This window comes from Hetaerina americana, unplaced genomic scaffold (genome assembly GCF_022747635.1).
Source record: "Hetaerina americana unplaced genomic scaffold, ioHetAmer1.1.p SCAF_4, whole genome shotgun sequence".
NCBI lineage: Eukaryota > Metazoa > Arthropoda > Insecta > Odonata > Calopterygidae > Hetaerina > Hetaerina americana.
This window is the reverse complement of record NW_027286985.1, coordinates 98999031-99009658: the sequence shown is the minus strand read 5'-3', so window position 1 is coordinate 99009658 and position 10628 is coordinate 98999031. Positions and strand designations below refer to the sequence as shown.

Sequence of the window (10628 nt, the reverse complement as noted above, 5' to 3'; positions counted from 1 at the left end):
GGGAGTGAGAGGGAAGGTGAACGAGGACCATCGTCACCCGGAGTAAGTTGAGGACGTCGGCCCCGTCGTCGCCCCACCTGCATCTTCCTTCTTCTTCCCACTTCCCCCCACCTCCCCAGGGGGACACGAGGGAGAGACAGAGAGAGAGGTCGGCCTGGAGGGGAATCGCGGCTGAAATGGTTTCGGCCCGCGTGTGCACGAGGGTGTTCGCGGGGACGTGATTTCTCTGCCGCGCGCACGTGTGTGGACACGGGCAGACCCTTACGTCTTCGCCCGTGTGCGTGTGTGCCGTCTCAGCAGGACGGAATCCGAGGGGCGCTCGGTGACTTGGGCGTGCGGAGATCCATCGGGAATGGGTGTGCGCGAGTGAAATTCGCGAGTGCCGGTCGAGTGCATCTCATTCCTCCCCCTCTGACTGCCGCTCTCCCGTTTGCTACAGCCGGCCACCCGATCCTAACCCCTCCTCGCAACCCCCCTCAAACAAACACACAAACGCACCCGCGTGGCGTGCTCACCGCCAGAGGAAGGGATCGAGCCTCTCTGCCTGGATTGGCCGACTCGAAGGGGCGTGTCCCCCCCCCTTCGACCGAACGCGTGTCTCCCCCACTTGATCGCCATCTGCTCCTCGCCCTTGCCAAGGGCGCGCCCCCCTCCAGCACACCCATCGCCCCCTACCCCCAATCCCTCCCCGCCCGACTTCGCGAACCGAATCGGACGGCTCTCGACAATCGGAGACGACGACGAGAGCGAAAAATACGGAAATAAAAATACAATCGAGCAGAGTAAGTGCACGCCTCTGGGTTCGAACTCCGCATGACCGTTTTGCGCACTCGGGGAGACAATTCAGCGCACTTCCCTCCGTTCTCGCGTTTCGCAATCCCGCCGCCCGTCCGCGGCGACGCCTTCATTTGTTCAATTCCGCAGGGCGCTTGATTCGAAACTGTCGAAAGAGAGTTCGGAGCGAAGCCCGCCGGGGGCAGTAGCCCTGGGTTCCTTGCGCCGGCTCCTGGGAACTACGTCTCTGGCGTGAGGGAAATTGGGTTCGTGGGGAGAGGTGAGAAGAGAGTGAACCACGCGACCGCGGGCGGTCCTGTCGTCACGCCCGCACTTCTGCCTGCCCTCCTTCCCCGTGCTCCGCACCGCCCGGCGTCGGCAGTAGTGCCTCGGCGATGCGCGGTCGTCTCGTGGGCGGATCTCTCGTCGTCTTATCGTCCGCTTCGCTCTCAAAGCCCCGCCGGGCGCTTCCCCGGCCGAGAGTCCTAACGCGTGGCCCCCGAGTGCCGCCTCCCCGCACGAGGAAGCCATCGTCGTCCACCGATCGCCCTGACGTAAAGGCCGCCGCCACCCTGAAGAGCCTCCGACTCCGAGGGAGAATCTCCTACGGGCCTCCAGCGAGGACCCTCCAGCCGACCGACCGCGAGCCCCCGCCTCATCTCCCGGTCCTGATCAGCCCGCCTGGTGGCAGCCAAGAGAAGTGGAGAAGGAAGGGTACCATCCTCGAGGGACTTCTTATTCTCCCGCGGCCCCCTCCCCCCCAAACAACCCAGATCGCAATCAGCCCACCCCTCCACGTGGTTCGCGACTTCCCCTCCTGACTCTCTCTCGACCAATCGCCTGCGTCTTTCGCTGCACGGCGGAAAATAAGTGAACGGCTCTTTCGTTCGTGTGTGTCAATGTTTGTCTGTCTGTGCGCGCGCCCGTTTTGGGCCGTTTTCACTAGCCTGAGATGAATGACTACCAGCTGCGATATATTCACGGCCGGGGGTCGCAAATTTTTCGATTCGGCGCATCGCTCCAAATTGTGTACTGGAGGAGGGAATAGATAGGAAAGGATGGTATTTTTATATTCAGTGTTGATCCCCAAGGAAGGAGCTACCGGAATCTCACAAGCGGAATTGCCTTCACTGCCCTGAGGATTCCCACCGAGTGAGGTACATTTCCCGCTATAACCCCTCCCCCCCCCATTCCCTCAGATTGTATTTTGGAGTCCCCTCACGAGGATTCCGTTCAGTGGTGTTTTAATTTCATCCCGCCTTCCGTCCACGAAGCGCGAGCGAATTTGCATCCAGTCTACCATTCCCACCCCCCCCCCGATTCCATATCTCCGCGTGTGTGGAGGGGAACAACCCCCTCAAGCCCATGCCTCCGCCCGGCAGCGACTTCGTGTGTTTCGCTTTTAGCTTCCCCGCTTCTTAACGAGAGAAATTTGTGAGGAGAGAGAGAGAGAAAGGGAAGGGAGGCGTAGCGCGGTCGTAATCGACTTTGAACTGAGTGAGATTTGCGTAAGGCAAAGGGGGCGTCTAGGAGAAGATACGAGAGGAATAGTTAATTTGAGGAGTTGGGTGTGAGATTAGGCAGTGTGTGATCCGAGTGTGTGGGATAAGTACCAGCGGAAGGGTGAGAGCATATAACTCCCGTTTTTATTGGAGGGGCGTGGGAAGGAGTGAGGGGGGTGTGAGGAGAGGGGCACCATTGGGCCCGCGAATATATCGTTCCCCACGCACGGCAGGAGTTAAGGGGGGTGAGTGGGGGGGGAGGGAGGGCCTGTTTTGCATAACTGTTCCGTCTCTCTATCCCAATAATAGTCTTGCTTTTCTTTTTTCCCTCCTCTCGTTTTATATTCTCTCTGGGTGATCACGAACGGTCAAACTATCCGAATCCTTTTACGCTTCGAGGAGGAGTCGGGGAGGCGGATAAGAGAGAGAAAAAAAAGCAAATGCCGAAAAGGCCGGCGCTCTTGAGATTAATAAGTATAACAGGAGGGAAAAAATAAACACATACAAACACTCACTTAAAAAGAGATGCCATAAAATTCCCCCGAGCTACCTCCCTCTCTCAAATTCTGCCGGCGACGCACCGGGAAGGAAGGAAATCCTCCTCCTCCCAACTCCCCAACCCCTTGGATATTTTTTTTAGTCCGCCATTCTTTTCCTTTTATATTTTATCTCCCAAGCCGCAATTTTCTCGAGCGTGGTATTCCACGTCTCTTTTTTTCTGCTAACTCGAAAGCTGCAAAAATATAGCAAAGAAAAATTCGATACAAAAGGGACTATTTCGCGTCTATTTTGGTCTGATCGAGGGAAAGAGAAAAGCACCGTTGGAACCGCCTACAATCCTTAATTTATTTATTGTTTGTTTTTTCCTCTCTCTTCATGTGGCTCCATCGAGAGGCAGGGGAAGGCGGAAGGCGGCAGGCACCTCGATAATAAGGAGGAGTGAGAAGGAAACCTCTTTATTTTTTCCTTCCCGGAGAGAGGAAGGACGTCCTCCTTCTTGGAAGAGCAGGAAGAGGGGAAGAAAGAGAGAGGGAAAAAGAATTACACACCCTTGTGCAGTTGTGTGCGTGACGTGTCCGTTTGTGTGTGTTTGCGCGGGCGAGTGACGTCCGAGTGTGGAGGAAAAATAAGGCGACGAGTTTCGAGAGTCGCGAGAAAAGTCCGCCTTTCTCTCTCCCTCTCACTCGCCGGAGTGAACGGAGGAGAGTGGAGGAGAAAGCGAGGAGAAAGGTAGAGAGAGAGAGAGAGGAGTGGGAGTGTTGAGGAGCATTCCCTCCCTCCCTCCCTTCGTCACTCCTGCCTCCAGACCCCGGGTCCCTCCCCCCTCCACCACACCGCCCGTCCCCCTCATCCCCCTCGACGTGCCCCCACTCCCTCACCCACCCACCCTGAGAGACGCCCCCCCACCTCCGCATTCCCCTTCCCGCTCGCCGGACAGTCACTCCAGTAAGCCCCGGCAGTCCAGTTGACGGGACGTGTGCGAATATCGCTCCGGCCGGACGCCGAGCGCCGCTGAAAAAAACCCTTCGCCGAAACTGTTTCCACGGCGGTGAGAGGTGTTGTGTGTGACCGCGCGCGAGACGGAGTAGGTGAGGGACTTTAGCCGTCGTCCTCGAGAGCTCTCAGGACCGGGAACTCCACCCGCGGTCCCCCGCCGAGAGTGGAGAGAGAGGACCCCCGCGCGCGGAAAAGGGGGGTCTGAGCGAGAGGGACACAGGAGGAGGATCCGCCCGCCCCGTGCATCATTCCCTCTCCGGCACTCGGTTCCGAGATGGCGCCCGAGCCGGATCGACGAACGCTGCCGCCGCCTTCGCGTGTGCGCCCTCAGCCGCGACCAGGGGCGGCCGTGCCCGGCGGATCCCTTGCCGCCCTCCTTGCCTTGGCCTCCGTTCTCCTCGGCGCTCTGCCCTTCTCCGCGGGACCCCAGCCAGCCCTTGCGAGGCAGAAGGCGCCCCTGTTGGACAACGGGGAGTTCATAAGGAAGCCCGTCAGGAACGCAGGTGAGTACGGTCCTTTTCCCCACCTTCGTTGGTGACGAGTGTCCGTCAGTCCCTGGCGTTCGCTCCTTTTTCAAGTGCCTTGTCATCGACGACTCCTTACCCTTCGTCCCCGAGTTGAAGGACTGCCAGGACCACGGTTGCTTTATCGTTGCGAATTGCATTCGATCATGCGATCCAGCATCATTACTTTGTTCTATTTTGATCAAAACCATATGCCATTTCCCATTTTGGCAATTGAAAACGGGAGTTGAGGCAGGTTACATTGTTGTTTCCTTCGCACGTGTGTGGTGGGCGTGTTGCGAGGATTCTCCGCGAATCCAACGCCGGGTGTTTTCGATATGCCATCAGTGCCCACTCCCTGAATTCCGTCAGTGTCGTTCCATAGGGATTTGACAACCTATGCCCACGCGTGTCACCTCTTTGATTTCGAGACGAATATATTCATCCGGTCAGTAACCGAGTGGAGCAGCTGATTATGCAAAACCCGAGACATTGGAGGTGTGCAGAAATGCAGGCGAGGGCCACGGGACTGACTCCCGGGAGCGTGTCCCCCTTGTCGGGGGAATCCGCGCTCGCTCCCGTGATTCATGGGCGCGCGACGCCTCTCGCCGGTGGGGGTTTTCTCCGGGGGGACATTCCGCGCTGGCCCTCGCACCCACCGTCCCCCGGTGTCTCCCTTGCGGAGTCGCCCCGAGTGCGTGGGCGACAGCGGTGGCCCGTTCAGAGGGTTCAGGTGTGCTTGCCCTCACCGAAGCTCGCCCGCCATAGGATTGCTCTCTCTTGACTCAGAACGAGTTCCCCGGAAGAACGAAGATGTAATCTCCGAAATGCGACGAAGGAAGCAAATGAAATATCTTTCATCTATGTTTCATCCTCGGTTAGAGCACTCCTTGACGTGTACTCATACGTGAACACTAATTCGGTTTAAAATTCAGTGTACCCACGGGAACTTAAAATTAACAGACCCCATGGTAATTAACACGTTAACTCATTACACCGATGGTAATGTTGAAGTGAAGGGTTGAAACTGGAATAATGCAATTTGGTTATGCCGAGGTCATGGGTTGAGCTTGCTCCAGTCTTCCAATGGCCAGTTTAATGAATACTGTGCCTGAAACGGTGATTAATAACCCGAAAGCTTTGGGCGTGCAGCATTAGAGAGGTGCATTTTTTGAAAACTGCAGATAATGATTCTATTAGAACACGGGATCATTGAACATATTTGATTTCTGTAAGGAGAAGGCACCTCAATTAAAGCATTCAATCGCCCAAATAAATTTCGAGCAGAGGAGAATACGTGTCGGAGACATTTATCTCCCATTGGGGGCTTAGGTGAAAGTTATGGCTCCTAATATTTAATTCGATCAGCAAATTGTTTTACTTATTTATTCACTGTTTTTTTCCGGTGGAATAAAAATCTTCTGAATTCGTTTTTGTCTTGCAGATGAAAGGTGTCATATGGACAATATCGATGACCAATCAGTGCCGCTTCATTCAACCTGGAGTAATACGAGGGCACAAAACATCTGAACCTTTGCACACGATCGTCGAAAAAGTAACAAGCCGTTTAAATCTCTCCATACTCGAATTCATGCTCAATTAAATGTTGTGATAGACTAATTTGTAAATTAAACAACCCATTACATAGTAAATAATAAAATATTTCTACACTTAATGTTTTTACTGCGTCAATCATTAATAGCCTATAGGGTATAGACTTAATTAACCCATAAGGTACAGGCATTTCACCCTGGAAAACGGTTACAATCTTTAATGGCAATTTACCTTTAGGTTCAGGACAAAGAACTGTTACAAAGGATAATTTTGAACTTTCTCCCGCAAATTATGGGTAAACTACCTCTGCGCAAACTGCGATCACAAAACGTTAAGAGTTGCTTTTATTTAGTTCTCCCTGGTCCATGGACGGATACTCCGTACTATTTCCCAACGAAATGCATCCGTCGAATATACGACAGACAAATTCAGGAGGATCCATTGCAAAATGAAATATTTCTGCAAAACATCTAAGGATTTCCATCAATTTTTTCCAACTACAAATCAATCTCTAGCTAGGATAGGTTTTCAATAGGAAATCTAAATCCCTCCACCGCGTTGCATCCGCCCTAATGACGAAATCATTCCTGCCTCTATACGCAACTGGTCCTCAACTACTGAAATGCCGATCACTTTTGCAGTGACTTCCACGACATCTTATTCAGCAGTACAGAGGACATGGACTTCTTGAAAGAGTTCTTAGCTGGACAATAGCTTACTTTTTAACAGAAACTCTTGACTTTTTCTGTTCGCAGTCGGCGCAGAGGTAGCTACCCATAATTTGCTGGGGCAAGTTCGAAATTATCCTTTGAAATAGTTTTTTGTCCTAAACCTAAAGTTAAATTTTCATTCAAAAGTTTAACGGTTTTCAGCGTGAAATGCCAATATCCTATGTGCTAATAATGAAATAATTATTGATGCAGTAAAAAAACTAAGTGTAGAAATATTTTATTGTTTACTATGTAATGAGTTGTTAAATTGAAAAATAAATCTATCACAACATTTTATTGAGCATTAATTCGATTTTGGAGAGATTTTTATTTATATATACCCTACAAGCCACCGTAGGATGTGTGGCAGGGAGTGTATACACACCAGATTAATTTTACCCGAACATGACCCTACCGCAGTCGGACAATGTTATTATGATCCCCTATCGTTCGTGGAAAAAACGGCATCTTAAATCTATCTGTTCTGAACTTAATCTCTCTAATTTTATTAGCATGATCTCTCCTACCGCAGTACGACGGGGGTAATAATGCATTTTCAACATCACTGCTAAAGAGACATCCCTCCAATTTATACAAGAGATTTAATCTGTAATTTAACTTTAGCTCCATGAGTGATTTCCAGCCAAGCTCCTCTAATATTTTGGATACGCAACTAGGTTTATCATAATAACGTTTCACAAATCTGGCTCCTCTTCGCTGCATGCGATCGAATTCGGCAATCAATCCAACTTCGTGATGATCCCATATACTATACTTGCAGCATATTCTAAATGAGGTCTAACCAGTGAAACATAACATTTCCCTTTGACCTATTCATCATATTTACCCAGTACTCTTCTATTAAATCCTAATTTTTTTGTTAGCTTGTCCACATAATCCCCAAAGGTGTTTCACCCAGGAGAGATCGTGAGTGAGGATAACGCCTGTGTATTTAGTTGAGTCTACACATTCCATTATGGCTTGATATGTATTATTCCATTTCGGCTATTATTTTAAACGGCTTATTACTTCTTCGACGATCGTGTGCAAACGTTCAGCAGTTATGTGACCTCGTATCAGTCCAGGTTGAATAACGCGACGCCAGTAGGTCATCGATATTGTTCAGATGACACTTATAATCTTCAAGACGAAAACGAATTCAGAAGATTTTTATTCGACCCGAAAAAACGGTGAATGAGTAAGCGAAACAATTTGACGGCCGAATTAATCATTTGGAGCCACAACTCACCTTAGCCCCCAATGGGAGATAAATGCCTCCGACAACTACTTCCTCTGCTCGACGTCTCGTAAGCTTTCGCGCCTTCTTCCTTGCCTTCTCATGCCTCGGTCTCGCGTTCGCTCGCGCCCTCCGCTGCACCCCACACAGCGCGTCCGCTCTACGGAAGGACATCCAGCATGTGTGCGTCTCCCCCCTCTCTCCTCCTCCCCCGCCCCGAACTCGCTGTCTCCACCCTCGCCAAAGTAGGATGGATGGATGGAAGGGGGGGGGGGGAGGAAAGGGTTCGTCCTAGATTGTTGTGATTGGCGGCGTTCCAAACGGGAGAGACCAAATCGAATTACCGACGGCGATATTCGGTCGAAACCGTCCGTCCGCCCGTAGCTCACTCGAGACCAGATGCGCGCGTGTGTGTGTGTGTGAGTTAGCGGGTTAGCGCACTCTTCTCCGTCAATAAGCCACGCGGTGCGAATAGAGTCAACACCTCTCTCGACTCCCTTCCCCCCCTCCCCTATTATTTTCTCTTCCGAAATCGTTTTTGCATCACCTTCTCCCCCGGTGGCCGAATTCCGAAGATGCCCGGACGTGACACGTCTTTTTTCGCACGTCTCGAATGCTCCGGCGATGCCACACGCGGGTCCAACAATTGAGCCAAATATCCGTCGTTCGTCACGCACGAGTCGAGGAATCCGATCCTAGAGGCGTGTCGTCGTCCTCCTCCTCTTCCCACTTTCAGTAAACTTATTATGTCATTTCCTCGGATCGAAAGCTCGGAATACGTAGCTTTCACGCCAATAATAGAGAAAACTCTCGGCAAATGGGAATAATTGTCGTGATGTGTTTTTAGTTTTCACGGTATATAACCAAATCCAGGATCTGTGCAATTTTTGTAAGCAATGCAAAGAATCCAAAATACGCATTCGTAATGCCGCTCTTCATTTTCTGTTTATTTGAATAGGATTACCCAATCCTTAGAAGTAATACATAGTTTCATTTTCGGTTACATTTACATTTCATTCGTCGAACCGGCTAAAATAGTAGTCCTCGTTCTCACCATAATTTTAGAAATTTTAATTATTTTAGTAGTAACAATGTAGAAAGCTTCTCACAGATGTATTTACTTTGATTTTTAAAGGAAGTACACTCGTATTGAATACCCTTTACTCTCCGTCTACTAATTATACTCGTATCTTTCTGCGTTTTGACAAAGATTTGACTGCGACGGAAGGCTATTGTTTTTCACCACGTGCTGGACAGCAAGTTAATACGTGGGAACTAGAATTAAAATGTCTCCTATTAATACGCTCGCAACAGAATCACTTGAGTGCTGTGTTCTTTTCCATTCAACTTTTGCAACCTTTTTCTGAGGATTTGCGTCAGCATGAAGAGGTAGTGCAGGAGGAGCACGGAAAAATGCACGAACGCTGCATCGAAGAATATCACTCAAAGGTTTAAAGGGCCAGATAATAAATGCGTTATTCCCTTGCATTGCCTGCCGTGCCGGATTTCACATAATTAGACGAACCAGGGCAATTTTTGCGGATGCTACAACTTGTCTGCTCCGCCAATCGATTAATACCATAATATGGCTCCACGGTTGAGAAATTAGGTACAGTATAGAGTGCTTGATCCATACACGGCCACACTGTTGCGAATTACATTCAATTAATTATTTCGGTAATCGGAATTCATGTTTCCTCTCGCTACTTAATGATTAATGACTTCCTCGGGCAAGATGTAAATGTACGTCCCGCGTGGAATTATTGATTATGCAGTAGATAGGAATTTAATAGCAGTCCTCATTAACAGTACATCATTGGCAAATGCGAAGAATCCGGATAAAAAACTTTTTCTCTGTCGTTTTAATTGGGTTAGACGCCTTTAACGTTGATTAGAGAGTCGGAATGGGTGAATGGATAAAAATTTTTTCGCATTCTCCGTTTTTTAGCTTTGGTGAAATCCATTATTCATTAAAATACTTTCAATCTTGTTTGGATCATAAGCGGATTTATTTTTGTAAAAATTCACTGTAATATTTTCTGCTCTATTTCGTTTGAAGTCATAGCTTTACGGTCTATGTTTGAGGTTGAATTAGTAGCTAAACGCATTTTTATTTCTAAAAATTTGTAATGTCAGTGCCATGATCATATATACTGAGATCCGAAATTTGGTTGAATTTTTTGACGGTATTATAACAAGCCTGATAAATCTTTCGTCAGATTTCCTCCTTTATCTGACCTACAAGTGTCTTTTCCATGACCTTCCCCATGGCTCCGTCCCTTCTATCGTGCTCCTGGAGAAACCTACATATTTTAAAGTCTGCCCGATATCTCTCATTTAAGATCCTTTATCGTATTCTGTATTGTTTTTGACTCCTCTACTTCATTGTTTATAATAAATGCAATTGGTTTTCAATGTTATCAGGTTGATATTTTGATCGTGTTAATTTACTAACCAGCAGAAATACTTTTTGCGACAGTTCTCTCTTCAATCAAATAATCATTGCTCGCGACCTTTGTCCGATAGTAATAATTGCTTAAATTTTTTCTGAAGCTTATCATAGATCCCACCTTTTGTTCCATTTTCGGCTTAGGAAATGAAACAAAAAAACGTTTGATATACTGAGTATTGGAAGCTGCTTAAGTGATGAATAATTTTTATCCAATTTTAGATGTTATTGAATTTCGAAATCGTTGATGAGGTCTTGCAGTAATATCACATCTTTCCTAGAGGTTAATTTGGGTTCGGTATATTACATGTTGTTGAGAAAACTAATAGCCTTCTGATTGATGCTTGCGATTTTAATTGCATTTGAAACTCAAAATTAATTTCTAGTTGGTAAGGAATATTT

At 48.6% G+C, this 10628-nt stretch overlaps 1 protein-coding gene across 1 annotated transcript in view; it reads left to right on the top strand.

The window, feature by feature from the left end:
* The first annotated feature begins 2565 nt into the window (after positions 1–2565).
* Positions 2566–10628, top strand: part of sog (short gastrulation) — a 510027-nt gene continuing 501964 nt past the window's right edge. The window contains exon 1 of the mRNA XM_071590828.1: positions 2566–4276. Within this exon, the coding sequence (XP_071446929.1) occupies positions 4048–4276 (229 nt within the window). The 5' untranslated portion in view covers positions 2566–4047. The remainder of the gene's footprint in view (positions 4277–10628) is intronic.